General features: G+C 39.8%; 1 protein-coding gene and 1 long non-coding RNA gene across 3 annotated transcripts; one reads left to right on the top strand and one right to left on the bottom strand.

Annotated features, from left to right (window-relative positions):
- Nucleotides 1-496: 496 nt before the first annotated feature.
- Nucleotides 497-20,614, bottom strand: LOC106082410 (transcription factor Ken). Of its 2 annotated transcripts, none has more exons than XM_013244901.2 (3): nt 19,123-20,614; nt 2,567-2,736; nt 497-2,428 (listed from the first exon to the last, which is right to left on the bottom strand). In XM_013244901.2, the coding sequence occupies exons 1-3, from the start codon at nt 19,129-19,131 to the stop codon at nt 787-789; spliced, it is 1,821 nt and encodes a 606-aa protein (XP_013100355.2). In that variant the 5' UTR covers nt 19,132-20,614; the 3' UTR covers nt 497-786. The 2 variants fall into 2 exon arrangements, with proteins under 2 accessions (XP_013100355.2, XP_013100354.2); XM_013244900.2 differs by lacking the exon at nt 19,123-20,614 and adding an exon at nt 3,460-3,591.
- LOC106082411 (uncharacterized) lies at nt 16,116-18,458 on the top strand. The gene is made up of 3 exons (XR_001220501.2): nt 16,116-16,873; nt 17,920-18,099; nt 18,185-18,458. It is a non-coding gene; the product is annotated as an uncharacterized LOC106082411 (long non-coding RNA).
- Nucleotides 20,615-22,279: the final 1,665 nt, after the last annotated feature.

Below are 22,279 nucleotides of genomic sequence, written 5' to 3'. Positions count from 1 at the left end.
CTCTCTCTCACTTCCCTTCTCTGGTCTGTGCAATTGCATATAAATCAGCGAGTCAGGCTGCGAGAGAAATAGGGATGCCGATTTACATCACAAAAGCACCAGAAATAGGGATGTCGATAAGTACCCCAAGAATTATCTTTCAACGAAGATTACATATAAAGAAAAATAAAACAATTTTTAGATATAACAAAAAAGATGTAAAATGATCATTTGTATTTTGTTTTTAAAATTAAAATTTAATTGTATTACAATTCAATCATCATATATATTACATATGTATAAAATAAAAATAATAATAATAAAAAAAAAATCATGTATACGTTGTAAAGTTTTCTTTTTCTTTTCTATGTCATATAAAATATACAAAAAAAATATATATATAGTAGAAAAAATAGAGATGGAAATGTTAAAATTAACAAAAAATGCATAGATATATGTATATACATATGTATATATATATATATTTAGTATATATATAGTATATATTTGGAAGTATATGTACATATGTATGGTATATATGAATGCAGCAGAAGAGGGCCTTACGCACACACATACAATGTGAGTAACACAATGCGGTTGTTGTTGTTGTAGTTGGTAGGTATGTTTTCTTTTATTACGAGTTTTAAAAGTATGTATGTGTGTGTATTGTATAAAGTATATAAGTATGTATATGTATTTATATAAATATAGTTTTTTGTTTTTGTTTTTTTTTATTAGGAGCGACAAAACTACTACTCTATTACATATGTATATATTTATGTATATGGATAGTATCAAAACGAAGTACTAATCGCGTAAATTTTTTGCTAACAATAAATTGTTGTGATGGCCGGACAAATGCCGGACCAACTCTTGTACTGATTCGAAATACATTGAACAGAAGCAGCAACAATATCGCGTATCATTGTCGCTGCCATTGGTGGTGATGACATTTCTATGCACTGAACACAAATGTTTGAGTAGATGGGCCTTTTGCTTGAACATCGCTATGCAGAGGCGGCAGGCGAAGGGCTTCTCGCCGGTGTGGACACGCAGATGCGTCTTCAAATTCCAGGACATGCCAAACTGTTTGCCACAGTATTCGCAGCGATATTCACGCACTGGACTTTGATTGTTGCCCACACCGCCGCCGCCTCCTCCCCCGCCACCCACACCGGCGCTAATGCCACAGGCGGGACTACTGTTTTGATTGCTGGATCCCTCGAGGCTGAGTTTAATGTCGGACATGGAAGTCAGACCCGGCTGCAGATGGGACAATGAAGACATATTCGAGTTGTGGGTGGACTGCCATTGGTAGACCAGTTGCGGTGGTAGTTGTACTGTCTTTTCAGGGCTGGTGTCGTGTCGCGATATGCTCTTCTCCAACAGGGTGCGATTTTGCGGCAGTATATCGGCAGGATTTATAACCACGCCCTCATCCAGGGGCAGCAGCATATTCTTTTCGGGCATGTAACCAGACATGGGCGAGAGAGCTGATTTAGCGGAACGAAATTCGTCGAGAATATTTTGTTGATACGATACAAAGGGCTTGTGGCTGGGCGAGGAATGAAAACCGGGACGCCGCTTTCGATGCGGCGTTACCACATAGTTGTCTGGCGAACTATTGAGATCACCATGTTCGGAGAGGGGCTTTAGGCAATCACGAGCCGAATCGGAAAATAGGGTTTTGCGCTTGGCACTTTCCATAATGTTGAGGGAATCATAGTCGGGGGAATAGCTGCTTTTGCCGCGGAATATATTGCGCATGCTGTGTTCGGATTTTGTGCGTATGCCCAGTGAAAGATTGACGGGATTCAGGCCTCCTCCATTGCCGCCGCTCACACTGTTTACATCGGATAATTGGTCAATGTCGTGATGGGAATCCTTGGTTTTTAAGTCGGCTGTGCTATCGCTGTCTATGTTAAGATTGTCCTCGTCTTCCTCTTCATCATGGTCTTCGGAAATATTTTTCTCGGAACTTTGCGAGGAAGGGGGACTCTGTTTGATGTCATTGCCATTTTCGTTGCTGCGTAACTTTTTCTCACAATCGGGACTGTCACAGCGTTGGTCAATGGAAAGTTTGCGATTGTGGGAATTGGAGAGATTTGTAATGGAACCGCTACCACCTCCTCCTCCGCCGAGGCCTAAGCCCCCACCGCCTCCAACACCGCCATTGTTGCCGCCGCTTATAGAGGAACTGTTGTTGTTCTCATGTGTGGTGGGCTGTGGGGCTGCCGTAGGCGGCGGTGTGGTATCTGTGGTCTTCCAATTGTCCGATTTAATTTGCAACAACAGCAACAGATCATGCAAATAGTTGACATCTCGCGATGTTATGCACGTCTGGCCGGAATACAAGAAATCCAACAAGAACTTGAAGTACGTTGCATTCACATCCGGGAAATAGACCGTTGTCATGCAGTCATACAGCTGCGTATCTTCCAGAAGATTTCTAAACACCAAGAAAAAGAGGAAGAAGAGAGAAAAGAAACGAAACGAGAAAAAGAAAAATAAAAATAGATTCTCAAGAATTTGTGGGAATTTCCCAAGTTGTTGGTGGTGGGTTTTTTGTTTCGGGAATTGTTGTTACCTAATTAACGGACTCGCCGCTGCCAAGACCAGCTTGTGGGCATGCAATTTGACTTGATTCTCGCAGACAATTGTCAGATCGGCGGGGTGTTCTCCACGGAAGGCAGCTCCAATTTCTTTAAGAATACATTCGCCATGTTTGCTGTATTGCAACATCAACATTCTCGGTACCTGAAACAACAATGAACGTTGGTTGTGTTGTTCCCCCAAAACGAGCGAGCGAGCGAACGAACCGCCACACACAACAACAGAAAGAAAGAAAACCAAGATTAATTTTCAAGTCGCCAAAGTACAAAAAAAAGACAATAACAAAAAACTTTTATAAAGCCATACATACATACACCAAAGGCCCCACACTCATACACACACACACACTCGTACAAACCATACAAAAAAGATGTTAGTAAAAGGCCTTGGATTTTGAAATTATTGCTACAATAAAAAAAACCTCGACTTGATCAAAACTACTTTCTAAAAATGGCTTACATCTCTTTTTCGTTTTTCGTAAGCTCAGCAGCTCTTGCATTTACATACAAACAGACATACACACACATACCTAGATATAAAGTCCCCTTTCAACTTCACATAGCGCTGGCAGCAGCAGTAGCGGCAGCACTTGAAGCCACAGCCATAGCGTAGCTATGCCACCAGAGGCATAGGACAGACATTTAAACTTAAAAGAGAGTGTTTCTTTTCTTGCCTCCCTTCCACTTCCCCCTCACCCTTCGAACACCCCCAACTCACTAGCCTTATATATTTTGTAGGTGTATACGAGGAGAAGCTTAACAGGGGATTTCGGAACATATGAAATCGCATTCGTCTATCTTCTGTTCGTTTCAGCTAGTCAGTCAGTCATGCGCACTGAAAACCACAAGAAAAAAAAAAGAGATTTACCCCAGCAGGTAGAACATCCAACATGGTCGTAGTAATATTGGCCAATGGATCCTGTTTGTGTTGTTGCAAAATAAACCCAAAGACTAACGGGCGGACGGACGGACGCAAAGCAAGACAAACAGCCAGCCCATCGAACAAGGCAGCCAACAACAAACAGACAGACAGCCAAACCGCCAGCCAACACTGGGTAATAATAATGAAATTGAAAGCGTTCTTGAGTTTACGGTTAATCAACTTCTTCAGCCAAGTATAGACAACGCAACCAACACATGTTTAAGCTTCAAAGTAACATTCGAACAGAAACTGAGAAAGAGAGAGAGAGAGAGCGAACTATCCTCATATATTAACAGATACGAGAGTATGCTTGTGCACACTCCCATGTACAGAGCTATGACAACATTAAGTGTTGCCACATTCCTTTTTTGGACTCCGAATGTTTTTTCCCGCAATGCAACTTCAATAAATTATGTGCTGATCTTCATTGGGAGCCTCGATTGGTATATTTAAATAGCGTTTTGAAAACCGCAGCAGCCGTGGATTGCTGTTGTCTGATTATTTTCTACTTTCGGTTATATCCAGCCCGACAAATCAAGTAATTTCACCAAATCAACTAGGCCTACAGTTATTGTCTTGATAAGACCCTGAACCTCAGGTCCTCCTGTTTTCTGCAGGAACGGAGGAGGTGCGCAAGCGAATCCTCTTCATCTCCGCAATTGCTACAGTGGCTTTTTTTTACCTTTAAGTCTTAACAATTTAAGTTGTAACAAGCTGGTCAAAGACTCTAAGGCCATATCGCGGCCAGGTTCTTCCTTTCCGGTCTCTTTGGAGTTTGACAGAAGTCGGGGATCCAAATGTTTTCGATCTCAATGCTAGGAGAGGCGTTTGAATCTTTCCTTTGTATACTGTATACAAATTCCTATAGAATTTCCTGCATGAAATGCACTGCAATGCTCAAGAAGCTTTACTGAGGTTATCTCTACTTTATCTAAGAAAACATCCGAACCCAAACCACAATTCATTTTCGAGCCCGCCGTTTGCACCTTGGTGTCGTATCTTGTCACAGAATTTCAGCCCGTTCTACTTGAGAATTTTTTTCCTAAATGGCTGATCGAAGGCCATTGCAGGGGTGAAGTAGTTAGCGGTGATTATTTATATCTCCTGGAAAATTCTGATAAGCATTGCCCTGTCACTCCGGTACATGTCTGTAAGCTATATATCCCAGCTTTGTAGTCCAATTTTTCATTGCACCACACAAGTGTTCCATATGTGAGTGTTGATTCTATTGTAACAATGCTAGAAGAAATTCCGGCCAGAAAGCTTTATGAAACTCTGGCATTTTTACAGAAATAGGAATATCGAAAGATCAAGACAGTCATCTCGAAACTTGGTCCTAGAAATTGGACAAATTTACATCGACCAGATATGCCAGACGGAACATTTCTAGTAGCATAATCAAAAGTCATAGCTCTGCCATCGCAGCAAGAGGGCATGGGCAAAGAACTGGCCCACAGTTTGCAACTGGTGATGTACGTGTGAAAATAAGTCGACCGATGGCAACCGTAGGAGGGCCCATTCAATAACATCTGGGAGCAAAATATCTCCCCCGGGCACATAGAACGGCGTATCTAAGGAATATATTATTCTACAGGACTCAGCGCAGCCCTCGTTATAGGTGGAATGGCAGACTCTTGAAACAGGCGTGCAATAACATCTGTAAGCGAAAAACACTCCCTCGGTACAGGGAACGACGGATCTAAGGATTATATAATACTACCGCACAGTGGAAGACCCGCAAATCTCGTTATAGCTGAAATGGTCTCAGAAACCTACAAGAGGGCCAAGCTTTATACCGGGAGGGGTAGCTTCCTAACAGGAGAGGGAGAGAGAGAGGGCTATAAACGGATCATGCACATTACATACGAGAAAAGTTCATCGAGAGGTGGCAACAAATGTAGCAAAATAAGAGTCATGACTGGTGGAGACGACCACTAATGGGAAAAATAGGAGGGACGGCAATGTGAACTAATTAATACCTGAGAAAGATGTCATTCGGCCAAGTAATGCGAAAACGATGTAAACTTTTACCTAACCCAGAAGTTATCCGACCATGGCGATGATGACACAGCGGCGTAGAAGATAAAGCTTGACATTCTACGCACTAGGCATGGAATACACCTGGGCATAATGTGAAAACATTTCAGTAATGTAACTAATTCCCTGGATTTAAACTAGTACTCTCGATACCTATAGAGTCAGGCATATGACAAGAAACGCACTCTTTAGATGAGTAAAGCATTTTCGCCCACTAATCCGCAAACAATAGTCCAGAACTTTTTGTGCCTTCCCGACTAGGCAGTCTTTGCTTTATTTTATTCATTTAGGCCTCAACTATTATGGTATAATTCAAACCTAAGAATCCTGGATTGCTGGATAGAGCTCATCACCGCATCGAAAGGTAGGCATGGTTAACAATTCCCAGAATGATTTAATACTCCTTTTGTTTGGATAAGAAGTGGTGCGCTTCAGAGAAAAAAAAACTTACCGTGCATGGGGAAAAAACCCCTGTTCCGGCGGCAAGTGATTAGTCCACGATCCGTGGATTGTGGGTGCCAGACACCTCTAGTCAAGAGTAATGGTTTATCCCACAACCAGTTATAAGACTATAAAATGAGGAACAGACAGTAAAACAAGGGGAGTTCTATGCAGTTCATCCCCATCCGTTGAATACGGATGCGTTTCCGACAACGATAATGTCAATAAACTTTCACCGCAGCTGAATCTAAAGATGAGATCGGCAGGATGATGTCAGAAGTTGCACACAATGACGACAGCGATAATGAAAATAAAACTTTCATCACAGCTGCATCTAAAGAGGAGGCCCGCAGGATGATGGCAGAAGTCAGCACACAATGAAGGAAACTGAAGATGTACAACCATCTTGCGAAAGTGCTACATGTTCCTAGGGATACAACTGACACTGCAACAGCAATTTCTGTGGAAGCTGGTAAGGATCAGGTCGACGCAATAGAGCCACCCGCATTCAAATACTCTGGGAAGACTTTTGTCAGCCCTCCCTTAATGTATACTTAGACAGTATCATACGGAGGGAGAAAACTCGGATCAAGTGCGAAAGAAGCGCTTGCAACCCAAGTCTTCAGGGTGGCGCAAACTCGACTAGGTGAGGAAGAGGACATCCCCCCGGCTCACGAAGGCGACGACGGTCTTTATGAAATGATGGGGCATAAAGACGGAAAGCTAGCCGAAAATTTTATGCAAACAGGCCAAGGCTTAGTCGTGAAGAATGGGAGGAATTTCACAGGGAATAGAAGGGCGAGGGACATACATGACAAGCTTGGCTAAGACTAAAGCCATAGCGTTCTTCGTGTTCAAGGATGTAATTTTTTAAGATTGCGAAGATCTTCGTCTAGTATCATCAGGCAGTGCAGGAGAATCAGTGCACCACATAGATCAGGGAGCCGGCAACAAAGGCGTTACCGGTGGGGAATGTCGACCCATCCCCAAGTTGTTAAATGGCCCCTCAATATTCAGGAATGCCGCTATCGCGTCCTCCTTTTTAGGAGAGACAGCCCGACTTCTCGCACCATTTCGAGGAGGGCCGTCTTCTACGACTTGCCCTTGAGGTATGCATGATGTGCCCTTGATGCATTCCTGAAGTTCTCCGACGTCAGGTCGTCCCTCATCTTCTCCATTTTTTATTCCAATAAGTATTTATCCGTAAAAAGAAAAACATCAAACGGCAACTCTGAGCACATGCGCGAGCGCTGTTGCTGTTTTGTTGGTCTTGCAAAATAAATGTTGCCACTCACTCACTCACCCATTGTTATTTTCCATGAGGTTGGTTGGTTAGCTTTTATTTCTTCTTTGTGTGGCATTGTTTTATTTGCTATTGTTGTTGTTGATGGCATTTTTATTCGAATGAAAGCTTTAAAATCTCAGATTCTTCCGTTTGACTTAATAACGACGACGACAAAGAAGAAGACGAACGACTTCTTTCTATCTAGTGCAATATCTCTTCTCAATATTCCTTTCACGAAAAGCTTTGCCTTTTCTGATGGTGTGGTATTGAGAGTAGTTGTGGCTTGATTACGTATGCGTACGTCAGCCCCAACCATACATAAATATGTACATACATCCATACACATTTTTATACACACATAGGGGTGCGCAGGCGCTCGTTCAAGTACACAACCAAATAAAAAACAAAAACAACGACCGCAACAACAACAATTATAATAATAAAAGAAGCGAAAATGAAAATGAAAACGAAAATCATGAAATGAAATTCAGCACAGTGTGAGCACATACACCGACACACAGTCGTCGTTAACACATTCCAGTGTTGCCCATGTTAAAAGTGCACAACTATATTGCGCGTTGGGTATTAAGTAATTCCCCCTTCAAAGAGTTTGCTAGTTTGTTTACACTAGCTTACAGTCTATTCGTTGGATTTCGGAGTAATCAATTTTTTTTGACAAGAGAGAAAAAAGAAGGAAAGGCGTACTTTCAAAAAGATAAATCAGAAGATCTATTTGTATGCAGGGTTACCGTTGAGTATTTTAGAAAAGAGGATAAACATTTTATGTTGTTTTTTTTTTAATATGGCTTTTTTTTTACAAAATTAAAACGAAAAAATCGGGCAAGACCTTAAAAAAGGCAACTTAGCCCTTCAGTCGCACCATGGTAAAGCTGTTTTTAGACGACCCTTAACATAGACCTGTGAAGACGACAGAATTCGGATACAAAATTTCATAACAGTTTGGCAATAATTGTGCTCTCCAAGTGCTCAAGAAGAGTTCTGGGCCGAAGACGAGGCTAAAACTACAGCTATATGGATTCCCACTCGCAGTGCTATTCAGGAAAGGGCAAGGGATTCGTATATGTAAATCTAATCGACTTTACGCTGTTTAGTTCCAGAGATACTATTGACGATTTCCAGTCCAAGCTTGATGCTTTCGAGGATGTGCTGAGAGAGTTTCACAACTGAGAGAGAGTGACAACCATATAGTGGCAAAGCGTTGTTGTTGTTGTAGCTGTGTGTTGTACACAAAAGCTGCAGCCTTTGCCGATGAAGCACTCCATCGGGTCAATCCGGTACGTACCACCGGCTGCCATGGTAGGTAAAAGGATTTTGCTAATGGAAGCAAGGAAGAGAGTGGTTGTGGTCAATAGTGGGAACGTTCCAACATTCAGATGCCCCGTTGTGAAGTCACAATACCCGATATAACTCTTTTATCTGAGAGAATCGCAGATAGGGTCGACAAATGTTGGGTACTGGAAACATACTCCGCAAGTGATTACCATTGAGTTTCCTTTCGAAGGCCACCTTAGACAAATAAAATGAGAACAAGCTAGAGCCATCTATGCTCCTAGCCGAGATCGAATCCGAATCCAGCGTAAACGCCTCAATAGCAACGTATACTATCATGTTCGTAGCCACTAAAGGATAAGGAAATGTCGATGATTAAGGCATTGTCGCTAAAGGATAATGCAATGCCGATGATTAAGGGGCCCAGATCAAACAGAACCGCAATATCCTGTTGGAATAACTTAATCGATGAACACAGACGTGATTGCATCCGTAAAAAGCGGAAGTACACCAGAGCTAAAAGCAGGGCCGTAGCAGAAGCAGAGCATACCCAATATAAGAACGCGAAAAAGCACTCAAGAGCGCCAAATGGGAAGAACTAAGAGAAGACCTCAACCGAGAACCCAGGGGATTTTAATACAAAGTCGTAATGAAAAAGGTTGGAACAAAATGCCCAAATATGTAGTAAGATGATTAAACAATGCTGAATATTGTAACCACCATATTCAACGTACCACCGTAATGCCCAGAAATGGTTCGCCTAGGGAAGGGCTGTCGAAAAATTGTAAAACCGACGCCAATCATGCAGGAGCTGGAGTTTCTAGAGATCAACACTACCGTAAGAAAATATATAAATAGCTTACTTAATAAAAGATGCACTATGGCAGGCTTGGGATTCGTGGATCTTATAAGATGAGACAGCAGAGGAACCCCTCGTGAAGGTGTACTATATCCTCTACTTTGGAATATAGCAATTAACAATGTGTTATTGTTTCTGGAAGAAAAAATGTGTAAAAGAGATATCCTTCAGAAAGCCTTTTGTTCGATGGCGAAGTGGGCTACCGAGCGTAAATCTGCGTAAGACAAATGTTGGTCTCTTCTGCGGGATATACAAGTTACCCACAGTGGCACCTGTCTCCTTGCGAGGGACCATTAGGTGAAAAGTATGTAATAGCTCTTCACCATTGTCTGAAGTGGAATATTAATGATACCGAGGTATCATGTTTTGGGATGTTCCGTAGCAATTGATCTCTTGGATACGACATTTGCTGTTTGAATCATGGATAAATGTTTTGTACTGTTTATTAAAGTAAATGTACGGTAAGGAGTTGAAGGGCGGTTGAAGCGGTGGGAAGGAGGATGGATGGGGAGCTAGTAGACTGCATGGAAAAGGTCGGTTATTTGCAGACTGCTGTACCGTAATGAAGTCTTCGGAGTTGATCGTGTGGAGGTGAATGTGGATATATGGAAGTTCTTGTTGGTTTGGATGTTTTTCACACGGTGTCGCTGCTATTCCTTGTAAATAGCAGAATACATACCGAGTTGTTGGGCGTTTTACTGGGCAGAATATCTGTAGGATTTGGGGTTTACTCTGAAGTATCAGCACTGGTCATATCGAGAAGATGGAGGCCACCGTAGCGCAGAGGTTAGCATGTCCGCCTATGACGCTGAACGCCTGGGTTCAAATCCTTGCTAAAAACATCAAACAAAAATTTCAGCGGTGGTTATCCTTTCGAAGGCTGGCAACATTTACATATGTGCCGTTTGGTATGGCAGCCATATATAAAAACTTCTCCACAAAGAGATCTCGCACAGCAGCATGCCGTTCGAAATCGGCTATAAAAAGGGGGCCTCTTATCATTGAGTTTAAAACTTGAATCGGACAGCACTCATTGATATGTTCCCCTGTTCCTTAATGGAATGTTAATGGGCACACAAATATGCCGGGCCACACAAATATCCCAGGAAATTGTTGAACAGTCGTGCTTGCGAGACTAGGAACTACCTTACACATCCCGGGGGAACTGGGATCTGGGGGTATGCCTCTAGCGACAAGTAAGCTAAGACTTCTAGATTAGGCCCGAAGGGAATCGAATTACTTTTTTTAAGGGAAAGGACGGGAAAATGCATTACGCATGTGACGAGTACGTCTCTCGCTTTATGCCAGACACCGTTTTTTCAACGGTACCGGCTAAAAAGCCACCCTGTATCACCCCTGGGGATTAATATCACCTCGGAACCGCTTTTGCATTACCTCGAGGTGGATACCATATCGAATGATTATCCGTATTATCTTCGTTACGCCGCTGCGTCAGGGTCGATCTTCTTCCTTTGCAGTACTTGTTTCTCTCATCACCGCTTCCCAGCTCTTCTTGTCTTCCAGCATCCTCTGGACTATTGTCAACATCTGCATAACGTAATAGTTGACGTCGCAATGCTTCCTATCTCTCCACATCCGTACATCGACATATGTCGTCGCATCCACCCGGCCCGGCCCATTCGTCCTCCTTTTCGCTATCTCTTGTTAATGTCCCCTCGTCTCGTGTTTGATCCGTTTGAATTTCACCCTTTCCTCTCTGTGTTTCATCTCCCGGTGGAGAGTCTGGCGCGCTCCATGGCCTATAGGTCTATCGGAACCATTCCGGCTATCACAAGGGCTGCCGGCTCCGCCACTGTCCGGTTGGGTGATATGACGCTAAAAGCCGCCGTCCTCTGTACCGAGAGCAGCATGCTGTCTGCAGTGTCTCGCCCCTACCTACCTAAGAACTACCTTATACATTCATGTAAGCTAAGTCTTCAGTATCAGGCCCGAAACGAATCGATAGATGGTCACAAAATTCAAAAATTATGTGGCCCAATCTAGATTTGAAAAGGTCTACCGTATGCTGTCTTTGGCAAGAATAGACGTCTCAATCATTGTGTCCGTAATAACAAGTAACTGTCTGATCGGAAAACATGCTGACAGACTGAAGGTTGTCAGTAACTACTTTTGCAGAAACTGTGAGGACATCGAGGAAGAGCCTATAGATAGCTGCTGTGTGTGTCCTGCACTTACAGTGCGGGAGAACTTTGAGAACTTGGCAGAGTTATTGGATGTGAACAAGTTGTTAGGCTTTTCAAATTGATCTGTATGGTTCAACGGCAAGCTCTAGTAGGCATCTTCCTGGTACCACAATGGACGAAAACGTCTAAATGACTCTGATGGCAGACTGCCACTTAAACCAAACCTAGCCTAAGGTACTACTGATTTTACCGAAATTGGACCGAAATTCAATGTTTCGAGTTCTCAGTAGGAAGAACACATTGCAAACATTTAGAATATTAGTCCACATTTAGATATACACCCCATATAAAATAACCGCACGATTTTTAAACATTTTCCAACCGTAGCACTGTGGGATAGAATCGTAAAAACTAGAAAAAAATCTACCGTTTGAGAACGTGTAGAGATTTCTCTTTAAAATTTTAAATAGTTAGAGCTGAGGGATCATATGTAAAATTTTAAGGCAAATATACACTCCATATAAAGTTGCCGCACGATTTTTGGACATTTTCCCATCGTTGCACTGTGGGATAGAATCGTAAAAAATATAGTTTGAGAACTTGTAGAGATTTTTCTTTAAAATTGTAAATAGTTAGAGCTGATGGATCATATGCAAAATTTTAAGGCCCTAAGTGGTCCGTGCGTCTCTTGGGAGGCCCCTAAAGTTGTTCATCTCGGCATTTGGAAAACTAGGTCGGGCTGCAAAATTTGTGGTCCGACTTTCAAAATTCTGTTTTTAAATTTCAAACAAATATCTCTACCCCTTTTTAAACGGCAGATTTTTTACTAGCTTTTTCGATTCTATCCCACTGTACATAAAGATTCTCGGATTATTTAATTCAGGTCCTGATTTTGATGTAGCCCCTGCATCCATGTAGCGTTACCACTCTATTTTAGATATTTTTTTAAGAATTTGTTATCTTTTAACATAAAAATTTATTAACCTCGACTTAAAAATCTTTTCCGCACTGTTTTTTGGGAAGAAAACAATTTGAGCAAACATTTGCGTGTGACAACACTGGCTGCGCTGCCATTGTTTTGCAAGAAAACTATATCCGTTTTATAATCCAGTGCAGCGCTCATTAAAGCGGCAATCGACTGTAAAGATATAACTTTTAAAATAAGTACCTTCATTTCAACTGAAGTGTGTGTGAATGTGTTGGTTCACCTTCATAACACAAAGGTGAAACTAAACTTATTTTCTTAATTATCCATAAAAATGGCATTACGTTAACCTCACTGTGCGAAAAAGCCAAATATTCGTGAATTTTCTATTGCAGTATTTTGTTAAACAGTGTTAAATAGCAATGGAAAACCTTTCCTTGAAAGCATAAGCTTTCATGAGTGTGTGTGCGCGCTGTGTGGACCATGAAGTCATGTTAACTACTTTAGCGGCGGCACAGAGAGTGAAATGTTTTCCGGCTGTGGCCCACATACAAATGAAAAAAAGTGAAGTATTGCTACATAGCCCAACAACTCGCACATACACTGACACACACCCGGAGAGATCACAAAACAACAACAAAGCAAAAAACAAAAGTTTAGGTGGGCCATGAGACAATGAATGGTTGGTTTGGTCTGCTGGTTGGTTGGCTGGTGGTCGGTTATACGGTTCGGTTGGGTATATCTTACGATCGACAACGCGACGACTCACTGCCTGCTTGCTTGTTCGTTCGAATGTTGAAATGTTAGGTCTGGTTAGGTTTTGCAGCTCTCTTTTTTCGATTGTTTATTTATTTTGTTTTTATTGTTGCTGTTTTTTTTTTGTTTTGACATACCTTCCACTTGGTGTAAGCATATGTGTGGGTTTGCAGGAGGGAGCGCAACGAGTGTAAGAGAGTGTGTGTGTATGTACGAGCGCGTATCTATGTAGCAACTCATCATCTGCTTAAATGTAAGAGAAGTGAAAAATATGCCTCTAAACCAAAAAAATATTGTTTTTATTTTTTATCATGTTTTGAGTATGTCCAAATATTTCTATATAAAGGAAATACAAAACTATTTCCGCCATTAACGCAAATAAATATTTTACTTATTTTTGTGTTTTAAAATTTCTTGTTAAGCTTTGAGAAATTATTCTTTTTTTTTTTTTTAATTAACTCCCTTCACTTTTCGCTTTCAAAAGCAAAGTAAAAGTGCAAAAAAGACAACTTCTCAGAAATGCTTAAATAATGTGGTGAAGGGGAAGAAAAAGGTGTTTCAGTTTTAACCCCATAATGCAGGTTGAGTATGCCAGCCAGTAATTATCAACACAAATTTCTCTGATATTGCGGTTGCGGCGATTGCTGCCGCGCTTTTGCTTGCGCTCCGTTTGCTGCCTCAGCAAATGAAATGGAAATGTTTATTTCGCATTCTCCACCACCAAGTTGTTGCTTGCGTTGTATGCCTTTGTCCATATGCATATGTATTTCTCTATGTGGTAATACCCCAAACACACACACACATACTTAACTCAACTAAAGCATTGAGCGAGCAAGGCAACAACTTTTCGAAAGTTTACCATTAAGAAGTGAATTGTCTCTGATCGTCAGTCAAAATCTACTACTTTTTAGTAACGACGCAGAGATTAAAAACAAAATTATAAAGTCTGCCTTTCACAAAAAGCTCAACACAACAGTGAACGACGAAATCATTGTTGTTTGGTAGGTCGATTGTTCGTTTTGCTCGTGCGACAGCCGACGTTAACGTTGGCAATGTGACCGACATCTACATGAGTGTTTTGCTTGGCGGAATGCTTGCTTTGCTGTTTTGTTGTCTCTTCACTCTCGCTTGTTAACAGGGTTACCAAAATAGATTTTATTTGTTTTAATGAAAATGCTTGAGCCATTTAAGAAGTTGTTTTAGTTCTAGTAATGTCATTTTTTCGTACTGAATTTTAAAAACGTACGGAAACTAGTGCACTGACCATGTAAAAATATTAGGAATCTTCGCAAAAAATCATTTTACGTGATGCAAGGTGCAATCTGACGTTTCCATTGGAAAATTTGATATTTTCTGGCATAATAGTACTCAGATCATCATCATTTGTACTGTTTGCCGTGACTAGAAAAAAAGAATTTGGCAAATAAGTGGAATTAACTCTTATATATTTTCGTGCCATCATTTTTCGCAACATATGACGTGGATTATCATGACAACAGTTCATTGATGAACTTTAATCTTTGTATGGCGAATCTTTGGATCTTTTTGGATTTACAATCCTATTTAGATTTTCAATCCTATAGCACTGTGAACAACTGGTTTATGAATTCAATCGTGGCCGACGCTCGCTCAAAAACGAATTTCGTGAAGGTCGCCCAAAGATGAGCCAAATCAAAAGAAAATTGTTCGTGAAAGAAGCACTTCGATGCAAATGGTCGCAGGTTTCTTTAGCAATTCTCAGTGGTATACCACGATTTGTTTGACCACAGTCTTCGGAAAGATTTAAAAAACGAACAAGAAAAGACGAATAATTGTTCACAATGACAATGCGGGCACAAGCAAAATAAGAAAAATAATGCATAAATCATGCTTTAGAATATTTTGAAAAACAAACTAACTTTTTTCAATGACAAATATATACATTTTCATTATTAGGCCAGAAATATATATAGTAGAACTCGTAAAGAAAAATAACAGTAATTTTATATTTATGTACAAATTTCATAGTGTTGTGATTTGCATGTTTGTGGATATATAATCAAAAACGGCTGAACGAACTTTACTGAAATTTCCAAAAAAAAAAAAAAATTTAGGAGTTTGGCCCCTTTTAAAAATAGAATACTTAATTTTTCGAAAGGGCCCTAATAAAAAAATCGCCTGATCTCGCAGATGAGTGCAACGAATTAAACGAAATTTTCTTTGGGCGATAACCCAAAAAACAAATCTGGTACAAAAATTTGGGGGTGTTATAAGGAAAACGCCACAAATCATACTAAAATCCGACGCGATCAGCACAATATGAACATCGAGTGAAAGGCATATACAACTATAGTAGGAATCTGATATTAAAATTTAGGGCCAAGTATTTACAGGGTCATCCTACCACAACAAAGGGGACCCACCATAGCTCAGAAATTAGCCTGTCCGCCTGGACTCAAATCCCGGCGAGAACATCAGAAAGAATTTTTGGCGGTAGTTAGTGCTCCTCTGCTGCTCCCGACACTTGAGGTATTTACCTTAAGAAATCAGCCGTGTAAACTTCCCTAAGTGGTTTCGCTCTGCGGTAAGCAGTTCGGACTCGGCAATAAAAAGGAGATCCCTTACTATTGAGCTTAAACTTATATCGGAAATATTCCCTCTGTTCTTTATGGAAATGTTCATAGGAAAATTTGCAATTTTTTTGTATTTTGATCCGGACAAAATAGAACTCAAATGAAAGGCCTTTGATGAAGGTCAAATGAAAGGTCTTTGTAATATTTATACGAAATGTATTTAAAATTAGATAACAAGTTGGATAGAAAAATTAAATAATGTGTATCCGCAAGTTTCTGAAAACCTCCTACAAAATGGTTTATTTTTTCAGGGTGATCAAAACACACCGGATCTGCTTGTATACTACTATATAACTGTACTCGTTTTCAAAGCAATCAATAAGGAGATACCGTATCACCGTAGCTCATTGAGCCTAAACTTATATCGGAAATCATTCAATGAGGTAAGAAAACAGGAAAAACCATAAGCTGACAATATTTGTCAGTATATATATCCCATTAAAGTTCTCTACCTGTCTTTGTTTATGTCCAAAGTTTGTCCACGTTTTTTTGTAGTTTGCGAATTTTGATGACAACGATTCAATCGGCTATTTATACAAATTAGGGTCCCGTCACGGGACGACTATAAGCACCACACGGGTTGAAATCCTGAGCTCCAATTTGTGTGGTTTTCATCATCTACAGTGTGCGGATAGTGGGATGCTTCCTATACGGAGTAGTTGAAATTCCAGTCGTGGACAATTAGCGGTATCAAGTGGGGAGTATCTGTGAGAGGCCTGCGGCATCGGATCTTTCTTTAATTCTGAGTGCCCGTGATACTTGCGAGTTATTGGCACCTTTAAATAACCAATGGCCATAACGTTCTCGCTGCGATCTATCCCATAGACCGGAACGAGCTTGCTCACCAACAGAGCTTGGCTAAGAATGCCATCTCCTCATACCAATGTGACTACAACACCAACAATTAAGGGTCATTTGAAGGTTTTAACAGCAGTTTCCATCATCTTTGACCAAAATTCATTTTTGAGGTTCTTTTGAAAGTTGAAAGTTTTGGCACGGAACCATATTAAGGTAAGGAAGAATAGAAGTGTAAGGAACTGCCTGAGCTTAAGAACTTTTAATGTCTAAGACACAATTTCTTATCGCTTGGTTTGGTTTTGATATTGGTTTTCAAATTCTGAGAGTTAGAAAACTTTTAGTTAAAAATATTTAATATCAGTCCACGATTTTGCATAACCTCAATATTATGCTAATTTTGCAGCCACGATGCTGTAATTTGGCATAGCTAGTCCTCCCAGTGGCTAAAAAATCTCCTGGCACACAGTTTTCGTTATAGGCCTATTTTTTGCCTGTATGTAATAGTACCAACTAATCCAACGTATTTGCACAAAGACTAAAACGCTTTAGTAGAACATTTTAGAAATATCTGAAGTAAAGTACGATTTTTCAAAAAAAAAAAAACAAATACGGTGCTATTCTATAGAAACTATGAATAAACTTGAACCGACGTAAACCATATAACCATAGTTGAATAAGTCTAAAAAGTTCTGTTCCGATTTTTAGTTAAATTAGATAATCGAAGTCGATTTCTGCTTGACTTAAAATTTCAAAGAAGACATAGTGCATAATAGGATACACAAAATAAAAGAAAGTGGGAGGGAGAGTTTTGTAGCCTCCTCAATTCATAAAAACAGATTTTAAAGAAAAACAAGCTTAAGCAAATGTTATCGTTTTGTGATTTAGAAAAAAATTGGTTCATAATTCATATATTTAAGTAAGGACGTGGTGGTCTGACCAACCATATTGGTATTGGGTTTTTTTTTATAAAAAATCGCCCAATTCGAACAATTTTATTCCTTTAGAATGTACAAAATTTTCTTTCGTCCCTGGCAAATAGGGTGTCATATTTTTCAAACTCCCCTCGCACCAGCCGAAATGCTCTTTTTATGACCTTCATAACAACGACTTTTTTATGTACATTTTCGGATACAAAGTTAGCTTAAATTTAACAAAAATAACATATTTTTATATTCACAAACTTTCTTGCAAATCTTTACTAAGAAAAAAGTTTCCATTTTAATTGTTAATCATTTCTAATCTAAAACCAATATATCAAGTTCTGGCAACCCTACGATCATCGTCAGCTTGCTTTATTGCTCTCCCCTGCTGTTGCTGCTTCACACACATAAGTAACAACAAACATAAATGTGTAAGTATGGGAGATGTGATTGCATTAATACACCATACAGCAACAATAATAACAACAACAACAATAAGACAACACTGGAAAACATTTCGTAAGTTTTTTTTCGTTTGTGAAACTTTGAAAAAGTGGTAATATTTTTTTATCGCAAGTATTATTTCGTATTGTTTTTTTTACAGTTGCTGCCTTTTTGATGTTATTGTTGTATATGTGTCTGTTGTTGCTTGGGCTAACTCTAGCTGTAGCTATAGCTAACTAGCTTTCTGTCTGTCCCTAAAGAAACTTCTCTTGTTTTGTTGTCTTTTCGTTGTGTATTGCGACGAAGACCACAAACTAACAGCAACAGCAACAACTATAGCAGCCAATAAAACAGAAAACACAAAGAAAAAACTATTTATGTTAAATATACGCAGAAATGTGAAATATAAATTCAAATTAAAGAAGAAACTTGAAGTGAAGGTCGCATATATATATGTATGTATGTATTGTACGTATGTTTGTTTGAATATACGTCGAAGTGGGGTATGTAGTAAGCTTGTTGTAGATTTTAAAGTTATTGTGTGCATGTGTGTAGATACATTTTTTTTTTTAATATGTTTGCATGCACAGTCACAGTCACTAGCCAGCCAGTTTACAGACAGACGACTTACAGACCTATCTCCACACTCTTAATTCATGTAAAATATCTTTACTTTATTGTCTGTCAGAGTCTGTCCATACGTTTGCTTGATCGTCTGCCTGCTGTTCGCCCGTCCGTCCGTCCGTCCGTCCGTCCTTCTGTAGTTATGTTTTTGTCATGTTTTTTTATGCATACGAAAATATCCCCCCACCATTTAAACCATGTGAGTGAGTGTTGTGTGTGTGTATGTATGCCATGCCTAGCCATATCATCCATGCATGCATGCATGCCTATGTGTGCTACTCCTCCTCAGAGAAGAGATGTAATAATACATGTCGTTGTCGACGACGTAGTCGTCGTCGTAGTCTCCGACAACGACACGACCTACATAAAAGAAAATTATTCACTTGAAAAAGAAGAAGAGGCAAAAGACGGACGGACGGACATATAGATGTTTGGTTGGTTGGTTAGTTGGACGTCAAAGGGGGGGAAACTTACCTCTTTCATTTACAATAGTTTTATTGTTGTTGTTGCCTTCCCAAGAAACACGTAGTAGTTGAAATTGAGAAATGAATATCAAAAAAAATGGGATTTTGCTTTCCGTCTTCAATGTGCTGATGATGTTGAGAGAAGGAGTATGTTGGTTGGGGATGAATGGTTTTCGAAGGGGGTCAGCAGGGGAAATGCGTTTAATTATTTTATTGCCTATGGCTGTCGTTGTTGTTGTTGGGTTTGCTGCTGCTGCTGCTGCTTCCACTACTGCTGATTTGGTGTGTGCGTTTTCTTTTAATTGATTGTTGTATTTCTTTTTATTAGCAAGAATTCTTTTTCTTTCTTTTCTTTCCTTCTTGTCTTGGCACAATTTTTTCTTTACTTCTTTCTTTCATATATTTTCTTGTTTTCTTTTACGACTTGGTTCTTTGCAAAAATCAAAAAACAACTTTTAACGTTATAATTCTGCGACTGCTTATTGGTTTTCTAGTTGTTGTTGCTGTTGTGGTTGATGTTGATCTCTGATCATCATCTTCACCACTATTAACATAATTCTCACCACTATCACACACATTCACTTTTATTTGAGTGGGGAAAAATAGTTTCAAGTCTTTTTTTTCTTACGTTTTCAATTTATCATATCGGTTTTCATAATTTCACAGTTCCTTTATAATTATTTAGCACAGTTGAAGATCGTTGGGGGTAATTATTGTAAATTTCCTCTTTAGCGGCGGCAGCCATAAGTAATAATCCACGATTTAGGCTGCTTGGTGTGTGTTGTGTCCTACTGCTGCTCACAAAGCAGCAAAAAACAAGCACTTTTTTTCTACAAAAACTCTTAAAAACTTTTTTTGTTGTTTTTGCTATATTGTACTATTGTGAAACAACATGGGGGAGCCTATGTTGGGGTCTGGTCTCGCTAAAGTAGTGAGTGCAGCCCCAATAACTTGGCACTATGCGCTTTCGTACTGTAGAAAAATCCCACTCACTCACTTTACGGCTCTTGTTTTTTTTTTTGTGTAATATAATTTTCCAAAAATATTAGCTTTTAACGTTTATTTTTTATGAATTTTTATTTTCTATTTCACTCCGCGTTTCTCTTAAAGTGAGGAAAAATCCAAGAAATACTTAAACTTTCCAACGACACCCAACAGGTTTTCCGCGACTGCTTGCTTAAATATCACTTTTCTTACTGTGCCGAAACTTTTAAGTAAACACATTTCGTGGTCTAAAACACAACTGCAGTAAAACTTCATACTTAGCTTTTGTTGGTTTCACATATTTTTATGGTTTTTTTTTTTGCTGTTGGTGGTTTTTTGTGCTGCTTGATGTTGATCACACTACCATCTCTTTTTTGTGTGTCTGCTGCCCGCTCGCGTATTGTTGTTTTTGGCGTTTTTCAATGCAATATTTTGTTGTACTAGATACGTTTTATTTTCTCCTTCTTTTACGAAGTGAGATCTTTCCCATCCATCCAAAAAACACACACTGCTGGATGGCTCTGAGACAACGACTACTCTGGCTACTACTCTACCACTGTGAGACATTAAACGAGCAAGCAATCGATCGATGTGTGCTGTTACTCACTCTCTATTGCGGAGAATTTGAATTTTTTACTTGTGTCTTGTTTTTTTTTTTTTTGCCAGCAAACGTTATTGTTACAACTTTCGGTGTGAATGGATGGTTGATTATTGTTATTATTGAGTAAGTGTATGTTGTGTAGTCGCTCTTGTTCTTCTCCCATCTGTTTTTTCCAAAAGCTTTAAGCTGAGAGAAAGATGTTGGTTGGTTGGTTGGTTGAATGCATGAATGGTGGTTTGGTTTGCTTTGCTATGGCACTACGGTACTATGCACGATGGCCACTCTCTTTTTCTTTCGCAAAACGGTCATCATTTGAAATGCCAGAGTGGAGTAAAGCTTTAACTGGAAATTTCTCATTGCCATATTGACCCTGCCTGCCCCTCCTTGGATAGTTGAGTGAGAGGGGAAAAGTTGTTGTATGAATCATTGTGAATTTTACTCTGCTTGCTGCTCTCACTGACAAATGAGGTAACAAGCAACAACTCTTCAATCTTGATTGGTGATGTTTAGAAGAGTTCACACAGCTGTTACAGTGTTTTCAGGAAAGTATGTATTTTTAAAGAAAAACATACATATGTAACTATATGTAGTATGCAGATTTAATTTATTTATATTAACTAATCTAAGCAATTTTTGGCCGACAAAACCGACGTTGAAAAGAGGGTGCAAATATTAGTCCGTCCCATGCCAATATGGACAAACACTTAAGCCAGTGCTCTCTACCTACTATAAAAAGTAACCTTGAAAAAAGAAATTAAGTAAAAAGTTTCGTGCAGGTGATAAAATCCTTAATTGTTCTCCATGCCACGCCCCTCAGTCGGTTCAGGTCTGGTATTTTGTCCCCACCTTAGTTCCGGTGTTAGTTACTGAAAATGGAAAAATATCAGGGGCCGAATTAACGCATACGTGAACGAGTAAAATCGTTCGAAATCTCTCTATTGTGAATTATGTATCTTTTTATTGGATGGGAATTTTTAAAATTTAAGAACACATACATAAAATGTATGTACAACTCTACTAAATACGATTTGAAAATTCATTTGATACGAAAGTGCACTCAATCACTTATGCGGTAATTCGGCCCCAGGTAGGTGATCTGACTTTCCAACCATGCCCGTTTGTCAATCTGTCGATAGCGTTCGAACGAATAAAGATATCCGCCTGAAATTGGGAGGCCACCGTAGCATGTCCGTCTATGACGCTGAATGTCTGGGTTCAAATCCTGGCTAAAACAGCAGAAAAAAAAGTTCTTAGCGATGGTTATCCCAGCAATCGACCTTCGGAATCTGTTATAAAATGGAGGACCCTTATCATTGAGCTTAAACTTGAATGGGACAGCCCCTGAGAAGATTGCCCCTGTTTCTTAATGGAATGTTAATGGACAAATTTGCATTTTTTGCCTGAAAATTTTCACAGAGACTTCTTATCGATATAGGTCGTTGGGGATTGGTAATGGCCTATATCGGCTCAGATTTGAAATTAGCCTCCATATAAACCTATCCCCAGTTTTAGATTCTTGAGACCAAGGCTTCTGGCAGGAATCGAACCCACGACCCCTGCACTGATAATCCAAGAGACCAAA

Source organism: Stomoxys calcitrans, chromosome 5, assembly GCF_963082655.1.
Source record: "Stomoxys calcitrans chromosome 5, idStoCalc2.1, whole genome shotgun sequence".
Classification (NCBI taxonomy): Eukaryota; Metazoa; Arthropoda; class Insecta; order Diptera; family Muscidae; genus Stomoxys; species Stomoxys calcitrans.
The sequence above is the reverse complement of the archived record's forward strand: the minus strand, read 5'-3'. Positions and strand labels throughout refer to the sequence as shown.